The sequence below is a fragment of the Pongo abelii genome, chromosome 7 (genome assembly GCF_028885655.2).
Source record: "Pongo abelii isolate AG06213 chromosome 7, NHGRI_mPonAbe1-v2.0_pri, whole genome shotgun sequence".
In the NCBI taxonomy this organism is placed as follows: domain Eukaryota; kingdom Metazoa; phylum Chordata; class Mammalia; order Primates; family Hominidae; genus Pongo; species Pongo abelii.
In genome coordinates this window covers 80,824,050-80,849,723 of record NC_071992.2, presented here as the reverse complement: position 1 = coordinate 80,849,723, position 25,674 = coordinate 80,824,050, and the positions used below count along the sequence as shown (strand labels likewise).

The following is a 25,674-nucleotide window of genomic DNA, read 5'->3' as shown; positions in this document are numbered from 1 at the left end:
AACAAATAGTTAAAAAGAATTGGAGAGAAAGTGAGATAGAAAACAGATAAAGGTGTTTCAACATAGACAGTTTAGCGTGTCTGATTTTAAAAAGCTAAAATAGTGGAGCAGAGTAGATATTTAGAGATATAATTCAAGAAAACTTTCCAGGAATAACAGAAGATTTAAATTTGCATATTGAAAGAACATACCAGGCAAAAATGACCCAGAATGGTTAACAATGAGATATATCTTAGTAAAGTAATTGGCCTTTAAAGAGAAAGAAAGAATTCTGTGGGCGGCCATACAAAAATACCTAGTCACTTACAAGGGCGAAAATAACAGGTTTGCCTCAGATTTTGCAAGTTTCAATGCCAGAGATAATGAAACAGTACCTTCAAAGAAATTCAAGAAAGGAAAAGGAGAACCAAGAAAGAGAAAAGACTACTGAAAAAAAATTTTGAACATTCAATAATATATTATGAGTGAAATATATTGCTGTGAGATAATTTTATTTTCATGAGCATTTAAGGATGCTACTAGAGGATGAACACAAGCAAATAGATAACTGGGGAAATTAAGATAAAAGGACTTGCGCTATTGAATATATTCAGTTTCTACAGCTAAGCCTAAAATGAAAGTAGAGATAAGAGTGAAAGGAAAAAAATATGCTCTGGTAACTAACAGTACTGGAAGAGGAAAGGGGAAAGAACATGGCATATAGAGTGACTTCCTCATGTGCAATAACTGAAAATTAGAGGATGGTATCTCAAGCTGACAAATCAAGTAGTAGAAATATAAGCATATTTAACAAAACAAAGGTATTCTTGCAAACTGTAAAACTGTAGCAGTGCCCTTCAATAGAGGACTAGTTAAATAAATTATGATTCATCTGTATGATAGAATACTTTATTTACAGCCTTATAAAAGAACGGGGAAGGTGTCTATGCACTGACAGGGAGAGTGATCCACAATAAATTAAAAAGCAAGATGCAGAACAGGTTGTAAAATATGCTACCATTTATGTAAAATAAGTAGAAAAATAATATATGTTTCTATATATTTAATTTTTTAAAACTCAGGAAGGGCTGGGCTTAGTGGCTCATGCCTGTAGTCCCAGCATTTTGGGAGGCCACAGCGGGCAGATCACCTGAGGTCGGGAGTTCGAGACCAGCCTGACCAACATGGAGAAACCCCGTCTCTACTAAAAATACAAAATTAGCTGGGTGTGGTGGCCCATGCCTGTAATCCTAGCTACTTGAGAGGCTGAGGCAGGAGAATTGCTTGAACCCAGGAGGCAGAGGTTGCGGTGAGCCGATATCACACCATTGCACTCCAGCCTGGGCAACAAGAATGAAACTCGAGAAAAGAAAAAAAAAGCCTCTCAATAGAAACTTGAAGATAAAAGTTACCATTTTGGGGTAGGGCTTGAGAGTGGTTGTATAGGGGACACATAGAGGGTTGAATTATTCACTGTTATTTTCTTTCTTCCATCCCTTCTTATTTTTGAAACGTCAATGTATTACATATTCAAAGATTAGATTAATGAAAAAAAATCAAACCAGACATCCCCCGAAAGTTCTGGTCCTCTGTTAAATCTTAGACAAAACTTTGAGGTAGTTTTAGTTGGCATCTCTGCAAAGTCTCATGGGATTTTCATTCTTTTCCAGAATATAATCTTGTTACATGTAGGCTTCCTGTATGAGGCCCTCAGACCCTGTAGGTGAAGAAAACACTTTTCCTTGAATGATCTTCCATTTCATCTAGACAGGCTCCATGTCCTTTCTTAATTTGTCTGTGACATAATCAGTAATTGATAAGGGTGGTTCTATATCATTAAGTGAAGGTCCATTTCTTATCCTGTTATGTAGGTTTCTTTATGAGATTAATCTTAGAAGGCATTGGGCTTCCATGATGAGTGATCATTTCTTTGTGAGTCAATATCTAATACTCATTTGCAGCTTAACTTGGTCAAAATAGAACTCTTGATAATGAATCTTAACTTCAAGGCTCTGTGAAACAGGAAACATGATTTTTTTTTTTTTCCAGTTAAGGAAAATGAGATATCAGAAGATTATGACTTGTCAGAAGTTGCCCAGAAAATAAGAGTTAGGCAGGGAAGGATACAACCATGATTTCATGGTTGGGGCCTTGGCTCCCAGACAGTACCAATTGACTTAACCATTGACAGTATGTATCCTACCATGGTGACAGAGCACAGTGGATTGAATTGTTGGAGTTTCCCCCTCAAATGAGGCTAATTCATGTTTTGGACCTTATGCAGTTGTCCTTGCAAAGAGATTCTCAAATTCTCTCTCTCTCTCTCTCTCTCTCTCACACACACAGACACACACAGACACACACACACACACACACACACACACAGTGATTCTAATTTACATATATACATACAATGTGATTCTAATACACACGCACACACACACAGCAATCCTAATTGCCAGTAATAAAATTGTTACCTTTTGTGTGTAATTTAAGATAAATCAGAGGGAACGCTCATGAAGTGGCACTCATGACCTTGAACTCTGCTTTAGGTTATTTTTTCATAATAAATACAGTACAAGTATTCTGCAGCATTTTCTAAAAGTTTTCTAAGTGTGTCAGCTCTAATGCATTCATTGTATTGCATTTTTACCTTGGTTTCTAAGGCTATATTTGTAAAATGGAGATGATAATCTTTGCCTTCTTCACAGGATGGTAATGATTACTAAATGGGATAGTGGATGTGAACATACTCTTGTAAAACTGTAAAGTGCTTTACAAATACAGAGATGGTGGGGCTAGTGTTACATTAATTAGATCTTATCTCCTCCCCACATATTCATGCCATGCCATTCTGTCCCTTGCAGATCCACTTTTTTCTAGTAATAAAGTTAGAAGAGTCCGTTATATACTTAACATTCCTTTGCATTAGCGTTTTTCCTTCTGTTTCTTTTTCTGTCCATACCTTCATCTGAAGTAAAGACTATTTTGAATAAGGATGTACACAGAATTTTGTAACGGACAGTAAATAGTACTGTAGAGATATAATTTAAAAACCCTTGTGAGTAAACAGGCTTTATAAGCAGATCTGTGTTTTTTAATCCAGGTGTCACCCTATATTGGGTATGTGACCTTAGAAAAGTTATTTAATTTCTTGTAGGCTCAGTGTTCTCATGTGTAAAGTGGGGTATACTATTTATCTTTTGAAGTTGTTGATGACTAAATGAGATTCTTTTTACAAAGCACTTGGAACATTGCTTTCATAGAATTTAATCTACCCAAATTTCATCAAACAGACCAATTCTAGTTTAAACATAATCATCACTTGATATTAATAGTTTTTACTATTTTGGTTCTAGTCCTTTTTATAAAGTAAGTTACATTGGTAAAGATCAGAAATTTAAGATTCACAATTGTTTTAGATACTTGCATTTTACTCACTGGAATGAAAAATGGGAGAAGTAAATCACTTAACAGTGTGCATTATTTTACTTCTTGTTTATTTGTGTGTATGGGAACCTCAGAGCTCATCAGATATTTTAAAAATATTATGCATTTATTTAATATATTTTACAATTACTATATGCTTTGCATTACTATTAGGCTTTGAAATACAGAGGTAAAAAAGATAGTTCATGCCTGTACTGAAAGTCATCATTTGTTCAAGGAGACAAAAAAGTAATTATAATATCAGAAGTACTATTATAGATGAATGCACAGGGAGCTTTGGGAAGCCAGAGCGGGTGCTTCCCGCCTCTTCAAGATAGGGGCAGTGTACTGAATGTGCTTCCCAGGGAAGGTGACAGCTGAGTCAAGTCTACAAAGAGCCAGACTTGGAGCGTGAAGCCTTCTCTTCCAGGCTAAGGAAATGAAGTTCATATTAAGATGATGAAGAGCCATGAAATGCTTTTATTTAGAGCAAGATGAGCAGATTCAGAATTTCTGATAATTGCTGGTGGCATACCTGCAAGCAGTGGGAGCAGCATCAATTTTACCATCCTCGACATGGCACCATTTAACACCTGCTGTGTCTCTGACTTGTGTATATATTATCTCAGTTAATCCAGCACCCCTTAAATTAGATATTATTGCCATTATACACATAAGGAAACACAGGGCTAGAGGTTAATAGAGGAGTGAGTGACTGGATATGCAAGAGAGAATATGTTTGATTACCTTCCATTTCACCTGGTGATTCTAAATTAAGAGAGATGATTTATTGATCCTCAGTCTTGATTTTCCTGTTTTATATTGTGAACATTTTACTGAATTTGGTTTGATTTTAGAATCTAAAGATAACGTATGTTCCCTGCAAGACAGATTTTACCCCAGATCTGTCATTTCATCTGGTGCCCAATCCAGGGAACTCTGGTTTATTCTAACACTAGAGGGAAAGAATGGCTATGTTAGACTCAGTGAAAGAGAACATTCCAGTCTCCACTGTAGAACTGCATCTTTTCTAGAGCATATCACCTTAAATAATTTTTATCCCTATCCTTTAGAACACTTACAGGATATATACCACTTTGCTCCCCCTTCTACCTCCTTTTCCTCTTAATTATCTTAAGTAAATATTTGAAATGATGCCTCATTGGGATATGAAATGTTTTACTTGTGTAATTGTTAAAATCTCATATGTAACTTAGGACCTGGCTTTTCTAGTAGTTTGAAACTAGGTTTTTTCCATGTTTCTGCTCCATGTTTATGTGGTATATTGAAGCAAAAGAGTAAGAGGTGATAGTATTTTAAAGTTAAAAAAAAAAAAAACCTGATTATTAATCCCACCAGTCTTCATTAGCTTTCTAAATGCTCTCAAAATTGGCCATTGACCTTCATCCTTAGTTCTTGATTGAAAATAGAAATGTAATAGAGTGAGAACTCACTTAAAAAAATAAAATAAAATAGAAATAAAGTATCACTTCTCTCATGGAAATGTGGTATAATTATTTAAATGAATTTTTTAAAATGCTTGTACATAACTAAAAGTGGTATTGTAAAGATAGCATGTGTATAATTTTAACTTGCTATACTCACCTTTTATTCTTCTTATTTCAGCTCAATCTGAAATTGAAGTGTCTGTCTCTGCAAGGAATATCAGAAGGCTACTAAGTTTCCAGCGATATCTTAGATCTTCACGCTTTTTTCGTGGTACTGCGGTTTCAAATTCCCTAAACATTTTAGATGATGATTATAATGGACAAGCCAAGGTATGTATAGTTTTTTTAAGAAAACATTAATTTTTTGATAAGTTTACTGAAGGCCTTTATTCCCCATACAGTAATGATTTATAGAGTCTTTTTCTCTGTCTATGAAAAGCAGTTGAGCCCATTTTCCAGGTTTTTTTCTTTAGAGCAGCTGTTTGTTTTATAATTAGACATTACAGAGCAAGGGAAATTTCTGAAATAACTAAAGTAGTGACAATGTTTTCATTTATTATTATAACATTACGTAACAAGGAGATCAATAGAACATTAAACTATAAGATCTCACAGAATTGTAATGCTGGGAAGACTCTTAGAGATTACCTGATCTAATCATGTCCGTATTCCATCAATAAAGAAACTGAGTCCAAGAGAGCACGAGGGACTTGTTTGCGCTCACCCAGCTGGTTAGAGGTAAACCCAGCACAGAAAGTTAGGTCTCTCTCTCTCTTTTTTTTGTGTGTGTGTGTATTAATAACATCTTTTCACAAAGGTCTCGTGACTTTCAAGCAAATGAGTCTTCATAGTCTCTTGCATTGAGAGAGATTTTTGAGGGTTTAGATGTATCATAGTTAAACTGGTTAATTGTGAGCATTATTTACTTCATCTTTATATAATTTAAAAGAAATGTCTTACTGAACATCAGGGTTAAATGAGCTTGTTTTTAATCAAATGAGGATTTTAAGTAATATTAAATTTCCAATATATTTTAAGTTATCTTTGACTTAATATTTACAGACCAGATTTTTGAGTTTGTGTAGATAAGTTTTTAAGTTGTGTAGGTAAAGCTGGGGTGTCTTCTTTACAGTTACATGAAAGTGAAAAAAATTACTTCCCTGTTTAGTAAAAGAAATCAGTGGAAAGTGTTCATGCCTGCTTTAAATGTTAAAACATTTACAAGTTCTGCCTTTTAGAATGAGAATATTGATCTCTATGTCATTTGTTGTTATTAGTACTGTTATAATTAATGATTTCTACTAGTAGTATCTTAGTGTTGCTCATGTCAGTGTATTCATAAATGTATACAACACTGAACTTTTGGATATAAAATGTAAGTTTTTTTCTAGAAAAAATCCACAAAATGTTCAGGTTAAGAATGTATGGTATAAAAATATTTGGTTTTTAGGGTCTTTGTGGGATTTATTTGCTTGGCTGAAGTACACATTATCCTAAAAGTTAATGTAGTAAATTGTGTTATAAGCATATTTAGATAATATAAATACATATCCATAAGTTAGAAGTGTTTTTTTAAAAACTGAATAACAAATAATTTAAGCATGGTGTGGTATCAGTGTCAGATGCCTAGGTTCTAGAAACAGACTACCTAATTTAAGATTCCAGCTCTATCACTTTATAGCTGAGCAAGTTAGTTATTTTTTGCTTGTTTGTACGTCCCTAAAATGAGAATTGAAAACAATGCCTAGGCCGGGTGTAGTGGCTCATGCCTGTAATCCTAGCACGTTCGGAGGCCAAGGTGGGAGAATCGCTTGAGTCCAGGAGTTTGAGACCAGCCTGGGCAGCATGGTGAGACCTTGTCTCTACAAAAACAAAAACAAAAAAAAGCCAGGTGTGGTAACACACGCTTGTAGTCCCAGCTTCTCGGGAGGCTGAGACAGGAGGATTGCTTGAGCCCAGGAGGTCAAGGCTGCAGTAAGCTGTCTTGTTTGTGCCACTGCATTCCAGCCTTGGTGACAGTGAGTGTGAGACCCTGTCTCAAAGAAAAAAGAAAACAACATCTGATAGTGTTGTTCTGAGTAGTAAAAGAGTGAGTAACTTATAACAGTACCTGGAATATAGTAAATACTCGGTAGTGTCACTTATTTTTATTAGATTGTTTGCAATTTAGTTTCTAAACCATACAACATTTGAACCACACTTCTGTGATGTTAAGTGATACTAGAATTCTTAAAGTTTTGCGAGACTGTAGCAATAAGCTGGGAAACATAACCTTCCTGTGCGTTCATTAATTGAAAAACAAAGTAATGTTTCATTTCTCAAATGGAGTTTATCCCTTTGGCATTTTTTTGGAGCCAGTTGAAAAAGTCATGATTAAAAGAAAAATGATACTTGTATTTTTTAAAGTAAATCAATCACTTTACATTTTCTTTAACTTCTCTATGGAATATCTCCAAAAGACAATGTTATTGAAATTAAATTACAGTAGAAATGTTTGGTTTTCATTTCAGTGTATGCTGGAAAAAGTTGGAAATTGGAATTTTGATATCTTTCTATTTGATAGACTAACAAATGGTAAGTGAAGAACTTGACTTGCTCAAGTTAATGTAGTCTAGATTACTGCATTGATGGTGCAGCCACTGGTGCGTTGCTTTCATTTACTGTACTAAGGTTGTGAGCCCTCTGCTGGAAGAGAGTGTATTAGTCCGTTTTCACACTGCTGATAAAGACATACCTGAGACTGGGTAATTGATAAAAAGAGGTTTAATGGACTTATAGTTCCATGTGGCTGGGGAGGCCTCACAATCATGGTGGAAGGTGAAAGGCACATCTTATATGTCGGCAGGCAAGAGAGAAATGAGAGCCAAGCAAAAGGGGAAACCCCTTATGAAATCATCAGATCTCGTTAGACTTATCCACTACCACAAGAACAGTGTGGGGGAAAGCACCTCCATGATTCGATTGTCTCCCACCGGGTCCCTCCCACAACACATGGGAATTATGGGAACTACAATTCAAGGTGAGATTTGGCTGGGGACACAGCCACACCATATCAGGGAGCATCATTTTTTCTCTTTTTAAGTGACTTTTGTAAAAGCCTACAGAATCAATCTCATAATTTTATGTTTTGATTATTGTCCTTAAAAGTAATCAAATCATCATTATTATCATCATCATCATGACTTGGCTGATTGATTGGCAATTGCCGCTGCTATTATTAATAATAACCCAAAGTAAACATTATTATCTCATGTTTTTTATTTTTATTTTTTGGTTTCTTTTAGATTGTGGCCATTTACAATGACATCTGATGTTGTATGCCTGTTTCCTGACCAACAGCAGTGGTTCCTTGCTTTCAGATAGGGAATGGGGAAGAGCTGTAGCTTCTTTAGGAGGGCTTATCAGAATCTACAGAGTATGGGTGGTTTGGGGAAAAATGCCCGCAGGTGATTCTAATCACTCCTGAGTTTAGTTTGGTTCTGGGTGGAGGGGTCATGTTTTCTTATTCTCTTTGGGGACAGGAACATGTTCTGTAGGAAAAGGAACAGGGAATCACTCTTATTTAGGATAAAATTGTGGGCGTAATTATTGGTGGTACAATTGAGGACCACTAAACCTTAGGCAGTTCTACCTTTTAGTATATTTTTATTTGGGTAGCTTTTCTAGAAATACAATTTCCTTTATCAAGAAAGTGTTCATTTCCATTTCCATTTTTTAAAAAGTTCCTTCATGCTTGTTTTTTTTTTTTTTTTTTTTTTTAAATAACACAGCTAAGCATCTCTTATTTGAAATGTTTTGTTGATTTGTGTTCTTATTCACTGGTAAAAGCAGTTCAACTAGGCCAGGCGTGGTGGCTCATGCCTGTAATCCCCGCACTTTGGCAGGCCAAGGCTGGTGGATCACATGAGGTCAGGAGTTTAAGACAAGCCTGGCCAACATGGCAAAACCCCATCTCTACTAAAAATACAAAAATTGGCTGGGTGTGGTGGTGCATGTCTCTAATCCTAGCTACTTGGGAGGCTGAGGCAGGAGAATTGCTTGAATCTGGGAAATGGAGGTTGCAGTGAGCTGAGATCGCGCCATTGCACTCCAGCCTGGGCAATAGAGCGAGACTCTGTCTCAAAAAAAATAAAAATAAAAAAATAAGCAATTCAACTAATGTTTTGCCCCAGAGCTGAAAGTACACTGAGAGGAAGTCACTGCTGACTTTAGAATAATGAAATCACTGCTGTACTTTGAAATCACCTGCTTTTTCTTATTGCTTTGGAATGAAGCTCCTTTGATAAGGATGCCAAATATGTAAAATGAACGAGCAAATTACAACTTTATTTTTCTTGAGAATCAGTGTGGGTCTTTTAGTATCACTCCGTTATTCTCTGTAAGCTGTATGGCAATGCCTAGTGGAAATACCTTTGTCTATACCTTCTGTTTGCTTATGCAGTGTTGACAGAAAATAAACTGGACTGATCCTAGGCAAAATTGTGAAGACAGTGAAGTTTGCCTTTATCAGCAGAGCCACCCTCCTGCCTCCCTGCCTTTTTATTCCTCCCCTTTGCTATCTCTCTTCTACTTTTCCTTTGCCCTTGGTGATTAAGTGTTCTGTTCTTCTCCCTGCCCCCACCTTGGCCCGTACACCCAGGAAAGGCTCTGATATCATTTACACAGTTAGCCTTCCCTTGGCCCTTCTCCTTTTTGAAAATATAGGTAGTGAAATATCAGGTGGCCCACCTTCTTCTCACTCAGGGAAATTCCCCTTTCCTAACTTAACACAAATATTACTTTAGGTATTATCTCAAGACAAATATAGACAAAACAATGCCACTCTTAACACTTTCAAGGTTTAGCCTTACATAAACTCTCACAGCTCATAGCCTATTATTAGTCTACTGGGACACTTGTCACTCATTGAAATACTTGATTGTTCTTCTCTAAATTTTATTTTTAAGAAGTACATACTCTGCTAGTTGGGGGCATAGTGATGAAAGCAGCGTGAGCTCAGCAGTGCACTGGATGGGCAGAAGAAATAGCCAGCGGTCCACAGTAGTTAACTAAGCACTTCACTTTCCTTTTGATCACCTCACTCCGTGAATGGGATTTGTGACAGGGTGGCTAAATGGTTTCCCCTTAGGGTTCATTCCAGATCATTAGGGTTTAGTAGAAACCACTCATGGTTAGCTACCTACCTTTGATTTTAGAGGTGGAGATTTATACATTCAGTTAACTACAGCTATTCAAAAGCTCAGTAATTTTCTACTTAAAGTGATATTATTGGGGAACAAATGGGCAGAAGAAAATTCCTTTAGCTTATATTATATAATGAGAATGGCTTTCCTTTTAAAACTGCTTCACCTGAAATGAATTCTGGATAACATACATTCATGGTATCCAAGTGTATAGTTTTCCCTTCTTGCTTATTGATACAATGCTTTCTTGTGTTTCTTTTGCTGGTAATTTCCCAGATGATATTGGGGGAAGAACAGGAAGGCAGAGGAGGAAGCAAAATGCAGTGATTCGTGCCAAGACAAATGGTCCCCAGCTTGTCTGCTACAAGGAGGGAAGTAGTTATTGTCTGGTAGGATGCATTTGGAGTTCCTTTTGTAGGATTGAGGGAGTTAAGTGATGCGACATAGCAAAAGCTTGTCACTCCTAAAGCCACCTGGTTCATGAGGACACTAGCTGCCAGGCCTGCGTTGTCAGGGTGGCCTAGTCCTTCCAGCCAGGTCCCATCTGGGATCACCTTCTAAAAGTGATTGAGGACCACTCTTCCATAGGCAGTTCTATCTTTTGATATATTTTTATGAGGGTAGCTTTTCTAAAAATACAATTTTCTTTTTCAAGAAAGTGTTTGTTTCCATTTCCATTTTTTAAAAAGTTCTTCTGTGCCTGGTTTTTGTTTAACACAACTGAGCATCTCTTGTTTTGAAATATTTTGTTGACTTGTGTTCTTACTCACTGGTATTATAATCCTCAGTTGGTATCTTGCATGCAGCTTTTCAATTACATATGGGTAGTATACTTTAAGAGACTGATTCTTGTCAGATTCCTTTGGTGGGGACATTACATGTGTTTCTTCACTGCACTTTGCCTGAATTCCAAAAGAGGGTATTTTCCCATTAGATTGTAGCTTTCTTAAAACTTATTCTACATCCTAGAAATGGGTAATTTGTTTTGTTACGTTTGAAAAACAACTTGGAGAACCTTATGATAATCTAAATATACAGAGAATGAATAAACATTCTAAAATATTTATATACTCGAAGATGGTTGTTACAGCAATAGCAACAGACACGTTGTTCACTTCTTCAGAAATGACTCCACACCACATGGACTCGTGTTTGTACCAATAGAGCATATCAGGACCTGAACACATTTTCACATTTAATTTATTTAAAATGTAAGATTTGAAATGTTTTTTTCTTCCCGCATGAAGGTGATACGTCAGGTAGTTTTTAAAAATAGTCTCTTTTGGCCTGCCACATCTTTTCTGTCATTGCTTATGCAAATAATGCTCCAATTAATGTACTTTTTCATCAGCTGTGGTCTTTTGTTGGCAGTTGGTTAGGCAGTTTTAGATAACAAGGTTAACCAAACAGTCCTTTATTATCCTTCATAAATATTATTATTATAAATTTTCAGTTTGGGACTAGTATGTCTTTTATACATTTTTGTAAGAGTCATCATAGATGAGAGAATACTAGAATCGTGTATTTTATTGCATTATCTGAATGTTGGCAGTAATTTATGAGTCTATGTGAAGGATGTAGTCTACTTAAAATAGACTTTTTAATATGTACCCTATTTAAAACATGGTCTATTTAATTGTTAAAATAATATAGTATATGTGTCCTATGGAAGTTTACAAAACTGAGAAGTATAATAGGAGGTATAAAAAATGGAGAGTTACACCATGGAAGGGAAAACGAAACATCATAAAAATGGTAGTTTTTCAAAATTTAATTTCTATTCTTGGTGTGACTCCATTTGTTAATGACAAAGGAGTGGATGTTGAGGACGAAGACAGTCCCCATCGCGTGTAGCAGCTCTTTCCAAAAACTCTGTAGGGGGATGTAACAGGTAAAACTGGAGGGGGCCAGGAGAGGCTGTGATTCTTTATTGTTTCAGAGATGAGAGAATCTAGAGCATGCCTGAATGCTGATGCTTGTTGAGACAATATAGAAAAGAGAGAGAGATTGGTGGGGTGGGGTGGGGATAGGTGTACCTGATAGAACAAGGAATATCTCTGAGGAGGTGTGGATGGGTTGGCTTTTGAAAGAAAGGGAAACTTGGCCAGGCGTGGTGGCTCATGCCTGTAATCCCAGCACTTTGGGAGGCCGAGGCGGGCGGATCACAAGGTCAGGAGTTCGAGACCAGCCTGGCCAACAAAGTGAAACCCTGTCTCTACTAAAAATACAAAAAATTAGCCGGGCTTGGTGGCGGGTGCCTGTAATCCCTGCTACTCGGGAGACTGAGGCAGGAGAATTGCTTGAACTCAGGAGGTGGAGGTTGCAGTGAGCCAAGATCGCACCATTGCACTCCAGCCCAGGTGACAGTGCCAGACTCCATCTCAAAAAAGAAAGAAAAGGAAACTTGAGGGCTTGTATTATTTCTGTGACATATGAGGCTGTGGAGAATGAGGGGGTGGATGGGAAGTAAGTATGTTGAAAGTTTAAGAAGAGCATAAAAGGCTTGAAAATAGGCATTTTAAAAAGTGAAAGAGCCATTTCACTGGAAAAACGATATGATTGCTGGGCAGTGTTGACTATGAGTTTATAGTGATATTCTGCCTAGTTTTGTGATTCCCCCTCCCCACCCCCCAAGCAACTCTCAGATTTTCTGCAGCTACTCTGGAAAAGCAAGTGGCTGAGTTCAGAGTTTTTAATCCTGATGATCTTGAGGTCATTGATGCCTCCTCCTAACCCTGTATGGATGAGAATAGTCACATTCTCTACCTAACAAGGCTGCAGCCGAGGAAGTGTGCTCTGGGGCAGTCTGTTTCAGTGAAAGCAAGATGGCAGAGGCAACGTCAAGAGGGAGGTCAAGTGCAGCCACACTGAGTTAGGTTACTATGTGGGACAATTTTTAAAGTTTTCTATTGTCTATTCTAATTATTTTGGTGTCTTTAAAAAATTAACCTATTTGAAAATGTCTAGTTTTCAGTTCTTTGGTTGTGGAAAAGTAAAACAACAAAAATTAAATTTTTCTTATAATGAAACAAAGATGTGACATATAAAGTTCATAACTGGTAAGAAGATGCATATTTTTGATAGACAAAAAGTGGGAATTATTACTCTTTCCATGTTTTATATTCAAAATCCATATTTCAAAGCATAATATAATTGTGTTGACTTGTATTTCCTACTAATGTAATGTCTCTTCTTTCTTTTTAGGAAATAGTCTAGTAAGCTTAACCTTTCATTTATTTAGTCTTCATGGATTAATTGAGTACTTCCATTTAGATATGATGAAACTTCGTAGATTTTTAGGTAAGTGATTCTAACCCATTAACAGTAACAAGATTTACATTTATGCAAGAACCTGTTTAAGTTTTATCTCAGTTATATCGGTTAGCTATTGCTATATAACAAACCAGCCAAAATTAGTGGCTTAAAACAACACACAGTTATTTAGCTCTTGCATCTGTGGGGCTGTTAAATACTTCTTTTGGTCTGGGTGAGCTCATTTGTGCACCTGCAGACAGCAGCAGGTGGGCTGCATGTTGGTTTTGTAGAGACCTCAGCTAGGCTACCAGGCCTGACCCATCTCGGCTCTACATAGTCTTCTGTTAAATTTAAAAGAAGCAGAGGAGTTTGGCACCATAATAGATTTACATTAAAAACAAAAAAGAATTATTTATTTTACAATTAGCTGAGCTTGTTCAAACAGTAGTGGCAGGTTTCCAAGAGAGCTGATGTCCCCAGGCCTCTGGAGCCCTGGGCTCAGAATCGGCCCACCTTCACTTCTGCAGCAAGTGGCCACAGCAAGTCAGACCAGGGATGCACTACACCTGTTGGTGCAAAGGCTGCAAAGTCACAGAGCCATAGATACAGGAAATTGTGAATACTTGATTTCATTTTGCAATGTTCCTTACATTGGCCACAGATTGCTGACAAAGATGACACAATTTTTGTACTTTTCTAAATTTTTGAAGGCTAAAACTTTAAAAGATCAGGTATATTGCAGTTGTTTCTTCTTTTTCTGACCTCTAAAATCTCTTTGACAGTAGGCTTTAAAGATTACTTGGGGCCAGGTGTGGTGGCTCACACCTGCAATCCCAGCACTTTGGGAGGCTGAGGCGGGTGGATCACGTGAGGCCACGAGTTGGAGACCAGCTTGGCCAACATGGCAAATACCCCATCTCTACTAAAAATACCAAAAAATTACCCAGGCATGGTGGTGCACGCCTGTAATCCCAGCTTCTCGGGAGGCTGAGGCACAAGATATCAACTCTAGTCTTCCTTCTTGTAATATGCACCAATTTCTCCTAGTTGGTTCTACCTGAGGAAGGAATTCATGATTCCTGGTAAAGTCTTTGTCCGTCCTTTAGGTGGATAGGAGAACTTCAGAGAAAGTCCTCTCCTGCATTTGCTGCTCTGAGTTTGAAGTCCAAAGCAGCATATTTTGGGGTCTCATTTTCTGACCCTCATTGTCATATTTCATATAGTGCCCAGATCAAGAGATAGCTTAATTTGTAATTTATTTTTGGTTATATGCAACTTTGCTTATATACAGCAAAAAGATTACAACTTAATGAAGGTTCATATAATCATTAGCATTTTATAGCAATAAAGTCTTTTAAATTAAGGTGTATACATCAGTTTTTTTTAAAGACATAATGCTATTGTACACTTAATAGACTCTAGTGTAAACATAGCTTTTGTATGCACTGGGAAACCCAAAATTTTGACTTGCTATATTGCAATATTCACTTTATTTTAGTGGTCTGGAACTTAACACTAAATACCTCACTGGTATGCCTATACTTAATAGTGAGAGACCATCACATCGATATGATATCCTTTTTAAAATCTTTCAATTTTAAGTAGAGAGAAATTACAAATTATTCAGGAAGTAATTTATTACTGTAGGAAAATGGTAAAACTGTGGAACTATAAAATAAGGAAGTTAAGATGTTGCTGGTGGGGACATTTAATATTTCATACATGCTGGGCATGGTGGCTCACGCCTGTAATCCCAGCACTTTGGGAGGCTGAGGCAGGTGAATCACTTGAGGCCAGGAGTTCGAAACCATCCTGGCCAACATGGTGAAACCCCGTCTCTACTAAAAATACGAAAATTAATCAGGCGTGGAGGCGCATGCCTGTAATCCCAGCTGCTCGGGAGGCTGAGGCAGGAGAATCACTTGAACCCAGGAGGCAGAGGTGAGATCGAGAGAGGCAGAGTGAGCCGAGATCGCACCACTGTACTCCAGCCTGGGCAAAAGAATGAGACTCTGTCTGAAAAATAATAATAATTCATATAACCATTTTTGCTAATTTACTGCAACTGCTTTATCTAGGTAAACAGAAGCCTGTGTGACTCTACAGATATAATTTTGTAGTAAATTCTCAAGTTTGTAATTAAAATAGCGTGAGTAGCCCCAGTAGCTATACTGGCAATTATAAACATGCATGTCCCCACTTTGCACATTGTTCATATGAATACTTGGCTGTTTCTCCCCTCATCCTGTTGCCGCTAATGTGGAAGCCACTAGAACAGGTTTATGAGAGAATTAAGCCTTAAAGTCATAAGGAATCCATTGGCTTCAATGGGTTATCTTCTGTGCAATGTATCTGGAATGGCTTCGGCTCTATACTGTCCTTGGGAGAACTGAGAAAATAATAACTCAGGTGTTTTTAGTTAGTTTGTTTGTTTGAGACAGGGTCTCAGTATATTGCTGAGGCTGGAATGCAGTGGCATGATCATGGCTCACTGCGACCTCAACTTCCCAGGCTCCAGCCAGCCTCCCACCTCATCCAGGCTGAGGCAGGAGAATCACTTGAACCTGGGAGGTGGAGGTTGCAGTGAGCCAACATCATGCTACTGCACTCCAGCCTGGGCAACGGGGCAAGACTCCATCTCAAAAAAAAAAAAAATTCTCAATGCCAAGAATGTACAGCCAAATGAAGAGCTAGAAATATTAACTCAGACTTCAGACTTCTACTTAGAACTCTGGCAAAAAAAAAAAAAAAAAAAAAAGAAAAGCAAAACAAACAAAAAGATAAATTTATTACATAGGGCTTTTGAGAAGCTTTTTCTTTTGGAGAGTCTTGCTCTGTCACCTAGGCTTGAGTGCAGTGGCGCGATCATGGCTCACTGCAGCCTCAACCTCTCAGCTCATGCGATCCTCCCACCTCAGCCTCCTGAGTAACTAGGAATATAGGTGTGCAGCACCACACCAGGCTACATTTTTATTTTTAGTAGGGACGAGGTCTTGCTAATGGCCTAGGCTGGTCTCAAACTCCTGGCCTCAAGCAATCCTCCAGCCTCAGCCTCCCAAAATGCTGGAATTACAGGTGTGAGGCAGTGCACCTGGCCTTGAGAAACTTTTTAATGTGTATTAATTATAAGTAGTATGCCTGAAATACTGTACAGTAGTCCCCCTTTATCTCTGGTTTTGCTTTCTGTGGTTTCAGTTACCTGTGGTCAACTGTAGTCTGAAAATACTACATGGAAAATTCCAGAAGTAAACAATTAATAAGTTTTGAATTGCACAGCATTCTGAGCAGCGTGATGAAATCTCATTGCATCCTGAACCATGTTGGTTATCAGATCAGCCGTGTTGGTATCACAGTGCTTGTGTTCATCACCCTTATTTTACTTCATAATGGCCCCAAAGCACAAGAGTTGTGATGCTGGCATATTGTTATAATCATTCTATTTTATTTTAATTATCATTAATTTCTTACTGTGACTAACTTATAAATTATGCATTATCATAGGTGTGTTTGTATAGGAAAAACATAGTATAAATAGGGTTTGGTACTATCTGTGGTTTCAGGTATCCATTGGGGGTCTTGGAACATATCCCCCAAGAATCTGAGGGGACTACTATACTAAAATATAAATTATAAAACACATACGGCCGGGCATGGTGGCTCATACCTGTAATCCCAGCACTTTGGGAGGCCGAGGCGGGTGGATCACCTGACGTCAGGAGTTAAAGACCAGCCTGGCCAACATGGTGAAACCCCATTGCGACAAAAATACAAAAATTAGCCGAGCATGATGGCAGGTGCCTGTAATCCCAGCTACTCGGGTGGCTGAGGCGGGAGTATCACTTGAACTTGGGAGGTGGGCATGCTGAGATCATGCTGTTGCACTCCAGCCTGGGTGACAGAGTGAGACTCCATCTCAAAAATAAATAACCACATACAAAAATAGCTTATTAGGTAGGGCACAGTGGCTCACACCTGTAATGCTAGCACTTTGGGAGGCCAAGGCAGGTGGACTCCTTGAGCCCAGGGGTTTGAAACCAGCCTGGGCAATATGGCAAGATCCTGTCTTTACAAAAAATACAAAAAAATGAGCCAGACATGGTGGCATGCACCTGTGGTTCCAACTACTTGGGAGGCTGAGGTGAGCCCAGGAGGTCAGGGCTGCAGTGAGCCATGATCCTGTCACTGCACTCCAGCCTGGGCAACGAAGTGAGATCCTGTCTCAGAAAAACGCTATTAACCAAGGGTATTGAAAGGCTATTTTAAAGGATGGGATGGAAGCAAGTGCAGAATTCGGATGGTCTGTCCCGCTCACTTGGCGATTGTGTTTCCCCACCACAGGTAGGCTCTCTTTCCTTTGAGACCACTGGATTTGTGTGTTATGCTGCTAGGGCTGTCAAGAAGGTTGATGGCAGGGGGTACAGCTCCACCCCAAAGCCTAGTCTGTTCTTCCATGACAGCATAGAGAGTCAAATTGATATTGATTCTTTTGGTATACATGTGAGTTGTGAGGTGATTATCATCTGCCTGAATCAGCACAATTTTAGCCAATAGCTTCATGAAAAGTATGAGTGGGTAACTCATAATTATCACAATTTTTGTCCTTGTATATGTTGCTTATATACAATAAAATCGGGATCTCTTTCTTTGATGCAGTTATGATTCAAGAAGATTACCACAGTCAAAATCCTTACCATAACGCAGTCCACGCTGCGGATGTTACTCAGGCCATGCACTGTTACTTAAAGGAACCTAAGGTAAGAGGTTGACATTGATTTCAGGTGAAAATCATAAGAAAATTCCTTTTGATTTACTTTCACATACTTCTGAAGTTACTGCTTTGACTGAAAATCACAGACTTCCTTCACAAGAATGAGATCTAGCTTGATCAAGTTTCTGAGTCTGGCTGTGTTTCAGAGTGCAACAGCTAGAGAATTGGGTGGTTGTTGAGAGAGAGGCTGGAGAAGCCCAAGCAAGGGCCAGGTCACTTGAAACCTCGACTGCTGGCATTTACACTGAGCTCCACATGGGCTCCATGTGGGCAGGGACAGCCTTGGTCTGACTCAGTGAATGAATGGGGAGCTACAGAGAGGAAGCAGGAGACTTTAGAAAATTATCCTGGCTGTGATGTGAAGATAAATTGTATCAAGACCAAAAGCCTGAACACCTGCCAGGAGTTAATTCAGTGCTCCATGGAGGAGAGCAGAGTGGCCTTGGTGAAGTAGGGATGTGGATAGTTTGCAAGTTCTCTTGGGAATTAGAATGAACAGGATGTGGTGGTGAATGCATTTGGGGGAAAGAAACAGAAGTCAGTGAAGACTGGTTTGGGCAGTTGAGTAGAAGGTGGAAGTCTTCCATGAGAGGAGGAATGTAGAGCAGAACAGGTTTTGGGGGTAAGGCTTGTAGAGACAGTGAGCACCATTTTGGATCCGTGGTGTTAAATGTATTTGACATCCTAATATAGAAGTCTAGTATAGAATTACATAAAAGGGTCTGCAAGTATAGAAGAGAAATCAGACTTTATGTATGGATTTGGGAATCATTGTCTGCAGGTGTTAATGAAAGCCATGTTTGCCCCTGGACATTTCCTATCCCTAGCAGTTCCGCAATTATGTCTGCCTACCCCATCTCTACTTCAAAACTGCTCTCTCCCTAGATCTTAGTTCTGGCTAAGGTGTTAGGCGGGAAACAGGATGACCAAACTGGCTTGTGCTCATTGATGCCAACTTAAGAACACAACTAGTCTTCTGATTATTTAAGAGATCATAGAATATGTGAAAATGCCCCAGTTTTTTTAGTATATATATCATGACTTTTAAAAAATCAACTTTATTGTGGTAGAACTTACATGCAGTAATACAGTGCATACATTTTATATGTACAGTTTTGACAGATGTATACTCCCAACCACCCAACTGTTTTTTTTTTTCTAAGAGACAGAGTTTCACAGTGTTGCCAGGCTGGAGCACAGTGGTGTGATCATGGCTCACTGCAGCCTCGACATCCTGGGCTCAAGCTGGAGGCCAGCTAATTTTTTTAATTTTTTGTAGAGATGGGGTCTCACTCTATTGCCCACCCCAATTTTTAAATTAAACTTTAAAAAAATCTCTGGGCCAAGACTGCATCCTCTGTTTGAGAATGTTGTGGGAGAGATTGATGAGTAATCACCAAACAATCTGGTAAGTGGAAAGATGGTAATAAGTTCTCTGCAGCACACAGGAGGGTTAACCTGGTCAGTGAAGGCTTCTGCACTCCCATCTCCCTCTGGGCACACCCAACCCAAGCCAGGGGCAGGGAAATCTGGGTGATGCCAGGTGAGCAGGGCGGGGATGCATGTGGACAAATATTAATAAAAACATGATTTTGAACACTTTTTGCCTGTGGAGTTCTGATAATACTTAAACACTTTTCATCCTTAACATACTCAGTGAACACTTTACCCAAGGCTTCAATTAAGGATATAGATAAAATCACAAAGCCCTACAATGCAAGCGTTTCCCTTCTCCCTTATCATAGTAAACATTTTAAAATGGAGTCACCCAGGACTGGGCGCGGTGACTCATGCCTGTAATTCTGCACTTTGGGAGGCTGAGGCGGATAGCTTGCTTGAGCCCAGGAGTTTGAGACCAACCTGGTCAACATAGCAAGACCTCATCTCTTTTATTCAAAAAAAGAAAGAAAAAAAAAAAACAGAGTCACTCAAAGTTTTAAAAGTGAATTCTAAAAAATTTGAAGTAGGTCCAAGTGCGGTGGCTCATGCCTGTAATCTCAGTACTTTGGGAGGCCAGGGCAAGAGGATCACTTGAAGCCAGGAGTTTGAGACCAACCTGGGCAATATAGCAAGACCCCATCTCTACAAAAAATAAAAAGTTAGATGGGCATGGTGGTGTGTACCTGTGGTCCCAGCTACTTAGGAGGCTGACTCAGAAGGATCACTTGAGCCTGGGAGGTCCAGCAGAGAGTAGTGATAGTGCCACTGCACTGCAGCCTGGGTGACACCCTATCTTTAGATAGATAGATAAGATATATTAGATAGATGCCTGAAGATTGTATCTCTTTTACTCCTGAGCCTTCGCATAGCATCACATGTTTTATACTCTTTGAGCATCTGCCACGTGCCAGGCTCTATCCTGGTGCTAGGAATGTGGTGGTGAGCAGGGCAGGAATGATCCCTGTCTTCATGAAGTGTACATCCTAGTGGGGGAGGCAGTCATTAAACAAATAGATAAATAGAATTTTGATCAAAATAATATGTTAGTGGCTGGGCATGGTGGCTCACGCCTGTAATCCCAGCATTTTGGGAGGCCGAGGCTGGTGAATCACCTGAGGTCAGGAGTTTGTGACCAGCCTGGCCAACATGGTGAAACCCTGTCTCTACTAAAAATACAAAAAATTAGCTGGGCATGGTGGCGGGTGCCTGTAATCCCAGCTACCTGGGAGGCTGAGGCATGAGAATCGCTTGAACCTGGGAGGCAGAGGTTCCAGTGAACCGAGATCACGCCACTGCGTTCCAGCCTGGGCAACAGAGTGAAACTCAGTCTAAATTAACAATAATAATAATGATGATAATAATAATAATAATAATAATAATAATATAGAGAATGACCAGGTGGATGGCAAGAGTTTTACAACTTTAGATAGGGTGATCAGAAATCACTTAAGTGGACAGTACATAACTAAGGAGTCAGCCATAAGAAAGTCCAAGTACAGAGGGAATAGTAAATAGAAAGACTTAAGTATATATATTTTGTGAGAAATTTGTTTTCAGTTTTTATACCTTATAATTTATATGGAAGAGCTAATTCTTGGACTCTTGTCTATGTGGAAAAAAAAATATTTCAAGCCAAAGAAATTACTGGAAATTTTGGAGACAAACTCATCTCTCTATATATGCATTGTCACTAACGTGAGTATTTATTTTTTATGTCCTCAAGGCTGAACTCATGTGGATTATAAAGCATTTTGTTCAAGTTGAGTCCAAAGTCTCCTTGATTGATTGATACTGGTAACATTCATAGTTGTCAGCTTAGGAGATTGTGATTTTCCCTTTGTTTCCTATTTTAATGTTTAGTTTCATGTTTCTATAATGAGTTTAAATTAGTTATTTTACTTAATAACTATACTTAAACTAAGTCTGGGTAAGAATTACGCTTACATGTCCCGGAGATAAACCCACTCTAACACTGAACCTTTAAACCTTGCTCTACTTGTCCCTGGCAGTTGACAAAAGAGGGCCCCGCATGTCCCTCCCTGGCCCCTGCATCCTTCCCTTTGATGTCAGCAAGACTGGTAATGGTTGAGTTGCCTTTCTTGCGGATGTACACTTATTCATGCTCTGAGTAGATGCTAATTGCTAGTGACAAAAATATGAATAAGATAGGAATTTGGGCCCCCAGAATCTTACTTGTAAAACATATGGGAACCTGACATGGAAACCACAGGAATGTCAGGCCTCCAGGGCAGGAATTTTTGTCTGTCTATTCCCTAATATTTACCTGTCCCCTAAAACAGCACCAGCACATGGTAGGTGCTTGGTCAATATGAGCTGTTAATGAATGATATTGTATATGGGCTTTATCATCGGCTGGGTTTACTCTAACTGTTCTCTGTTTTTATGTTTTTGTTTTGTTCTGTTTTGTTTTTCAGATGGAGTCTCACTCTGTCGCCCAGGCTGGAGTGCAGTGGCACGATCTCAGCTCACTGCAACCTCTGCCTCCTGGCTTCAAGCAGTTCTCTTGTCTCAGCCTCCCAAGTAGCTGATAGGCATGTGCCACCACGCCCAACTAATTTTTGTGTTTTTAGTAGAGATGGGGTTTTGCCATGATGACCAGGCTAGTCTTGAACTCCTGACCTCAAGTGATCTGCCTGCCTTGGCCCTGCAAAATGCTGGAATTACAGGCATGAGCCACCATGCTCGGCCTAGTTCTCTGTTTTTAGACCTCTAGAGCAGTGGCCGCCAACCTTTTTGGCACCAGGGACCAGTTTCATGGAAGACAGTATTTCCTTGGATGGGGAGGGGGATGGTTTCAGGATGAAACTGTTCCACTTCACATCATCAGGCATTAGATTCTTATAAGAAGTGTGCTGGCTGGGCTTGGTGGCTCACACCTGTAATCTCAGCACTTTGGGAGGCTGAGGCAGGCAGATCACCTGAGGTTGGGAGTTCGAGACCAGCCTGACCAACATGGAGAAACCCTGTCTCTACTAAAAATACAAAATTAGCTGGTCGTGGTGGCGCATGCCTGTAATCCCAGCTACTTGGGAGGCTGAGGCAGAAGAATTGCTTAAACCCGGGAGGCGGAGGTTGCGGTGAGCCGAGATCGCGCCATTACTTTGCAGCCTGGGCAACAAGAGCGAAACTCTATCTCAAAAAAAAAAAAAAAAAAAAGAAGCGTGCAACCTAGATCCCTCACGTGCACAGTTTACAATAGGGTTTGTGCTCCTATGGGAAGCTACTGCTTCCAAGGCAGAGCTCAGGCAATAATGCTCACTGGCTGGCAGCTCACTTCCTGCTGTGCACCTGGTTCCTCTCAGGTTCCTAACAGGCCACGGACCAGTACCGGTCCATGGCCTGGGGACTGAGGATCCTGCGAGGACTGCCTTGTCCTTTTGCCTTCTGTGTGTGGGAGGTTCATTTCTTTCAGTAATTTCTCAGGATGGACATAATGTGTCAAGAATCTGTCTTCACTAGGCAGGGCATGGTGGCTTATGCCTGTGATTCCAGCACTTTGGGAGGCCAAGGCAGGCGGATCACCTGAGGTTAGGAATTCAAGACCAGCCTGGCCAACATGGTGAAACCCCGTCTCTACTAGAAGTACAAAAAAAAAAAAAAAAAAAAAAAGTCAGGCATGGTGGTAGGCGCCTATAATCCCCGCTGCTCAGGAGCCTGAGTAAGAGAATCGATTGAACCTGGGAGGCAGAGGCTGCAGTGAGCTGAGATCGCACCACTGCACTCCAGGCTGGGCGACGGCAAGACTCTGTCTCAAAAAAATAGAATCTGTTTTCAGAGGTAGCATCATTAGGAAAAATAAAAATACAATATTGATTCAGGACATTTTATGTCACTAAACTGCTCTCCTCCATGATAGTGCCACCTCCTCTTTACCCTCAGCAAGCCACCAGTATCTCAGGTACCTTCTTTCTGCTATTTCTACTATATTTTTGATTTGCCAATTTAGCCAAAAAAAAAAAAAAAAAAAAAAGCTACCACCAACGAAACGAAACTCACTGTGATAACCATTACAATGGGAAATGATAAGGGCTGGCAGGCAGTGAAAACAGTAAGCTTTTCACGGAACACAGCAAAACTCACCACTTAATAGTTTTCTATTTTATTGAAAAAGAACCCTAATGATGGTTTTGCAGATACAAGTAAAATCTGACCTTCACATACATTAAATAATTTGTAGTTTCTTTTTTGGACATTTCTTTGTTGTCAGCTCTTAACAGATGTAATCACAGAATGGAAATAACATCTGTCTTTTAATCCACCTTAAAAAGTTAAGTTATTGAAGTCCTTCTCTTTGTTATAATATTGAAAATTTTCTTTCTGATGAAAAGTTTTTTTTTTACAAGCAGAAATGTTACATTTTTATATCAAATTTTTTTTGCATGTGTGATTTGTTTTTAAAGTTACTTTCTCTTCACAGAATTTTTGAGAAGTCAGTTGCTTCTTTTCATGTTCCTATTTTTAATGGTTAACTCTTTAATATACCTGAGATTGTTTTGATGTCATGTGCAGTCATATGTTAATTTTTTACATCAGTCTAATTTTGGATTATTGTATTCTCCCAGGATGTCTATTCTTCTGCCAATAAGAATGTAACCCCTTTGCATACTGCCTAATAAATTACATGTTCATAAGACATAGACATCCATGCCCATTCATGTATATGTCAAGGAGGAGAGATTGCTTTATATGCGGTATGCTTTATTTTTTCAATGCTTTTGTATATCCTAAAGAGGAAATAATTTTCTTCATCTTCTCCTATTCATTGACCTTCTCCATGTACTAATTATATGCAATACAAAAATAAATAATATGCATCTCTGCTTCCAGGTAGCTTACAGTTTTCCAGGAGATTCAAGCCCTCAGACAGTGATTTCTCTCACTGAGATGAACTTAACGCAGGGAGTAGAAAGAGATGATTGATTCATTCTAGCAGAGAAAGAAAATAATAGAATTTGAATCTAAAATTATTTTTTATCTCATTTTTTAAATTTTCAGTTTTTATCTTTGTTGTATAACATATAAATGTTAGTTCAATATAATAATCTTTAAGTACATATACTTAATATTAGTGGTGTATGCTCAAAAGTTTTCACTGTTAGAGTACAGGATCATTACAGTTTAGTCAGCACTGTCCTAACATAAACCTAAATAATACCATGCTCTGATGAGTGGTATTGTGGCAGGCCACGAGGTGCTGTGGGAACACAAATCTGGCCAAGTTTGCCAGAAAATGAGAGTCAATTCATGAAAAGCAGGTGATACAGTCAAGGTGATCTTTTTTATCATTGAACATTTGTCAGCTAATCATAAACTTTTATTTATTGTGATTATTATATCAAATAAGTTTGGTAATGATTATTGAGAGTAAAGTTACAATTTCTGGTGTGCAAGATTGCTTTCCCTGACATGAATACATTGTGTCATTGTTATGAATGTATCCATCCATTGGGGGTGGATTTTATCACAGACTTGACATAGACTTCTACTTAACATGATACTCAGTAGCCTCCTTAAACATCAGGACTAAAGGAATAACCTTACATTTTAGATTACATTATTGAAATCCAATAACCAATTTGTTGATAAATAAACATCCTTAAAATTTTAGGTCTTTTGTTCAGTAATGGCTACAGTAATAAAAATGTGCCAAACTGTCATTTTAAAGCCATTATTTCTCAAAAAGAATGGTTTATGCTTTAGCTGCCATTTTAATTAAGCTTGTTAAAAATGAAATGGCCTAAGGATGAACTCTGTAAACTCCACGTGGGCAGGGCCACTGTTGTATCATGCCTTCGCCAGTGTGGTGATGAGACCAGGACCTGGCAGATGTGCGTGGTGGACCTAATGAACAACCGCCTGAAGAATGACGTGAAAGGGGAGGAGATTGCCACCACTACCATTGGCTGCTAATTCAAAACTACTGTGATGGTGTAGAGCTTATTTTAGATATATCTGTGATTCATTATTCTTTTGTCACACTTCAGCTTGCCAATTCTGTAACTCCTTGGGATATCTTGCTGAGCTTAATTGCAGCTGCCACTCATGATCTGGATCATCCAGGTGTTAATCAACCTTTCCTTATTAAAACTAACCATTACTTGGCAACTTTATATAAGGTTAGTGCAATCTTATCATCAAGATTTATTATTTT

General features: G+C 38.9%; 2 protein-coding genes across 3 annotated transcripts in view; one reads left to right on the top strand and one right to left on the bottom strand.

Moving 5' to 3' along the window:
- Positions 1–25,674, top strand: part of PDE7A (phosphodiesterase 7A) — a gene marked incomplete at its 5' end in the record, with an annotated part of 71,967 nt that overhangs the window by 37,506 nt on the left and 8,787 nt on the right. The window contains 5 exon segments of the mRNA NM_001134151.1: positions 5,035–5,186; positions 7,367–7,430; positions 13,244–13,339; positions 17,948–18,048; positions 25,508–25,639. Of these exon segments, the coding sequence (NP_001127623.1) occupies positions 5,035–5,186; positions 7,367–7,430; positions 13,244–13,339; positions 17,948–18,048; positions 25,508–25,639 (545 nt within the window).
- MTFR1 (mitochondrial fission regulator 1) overlaps positions 24,201–25,674 on the bottom strand; it is a 92,617-nt gene continuing 91,143 nt past the window's right edge. For both annotated transcript variants that reach the window (XM_054560812.2, XM_054560806.2), the window contains one exon: positions 24,201–24,449. In XM_054560812.2, coding sequence (XP_054416787.1) covers positions 24,414–24,449 — 36 coding nt within the window. In that variant the 3' untranslated portion in view covers positions 24,201–24,413. The remainder of the gene's footprint in view (positions 24,450–25,674) is intronic.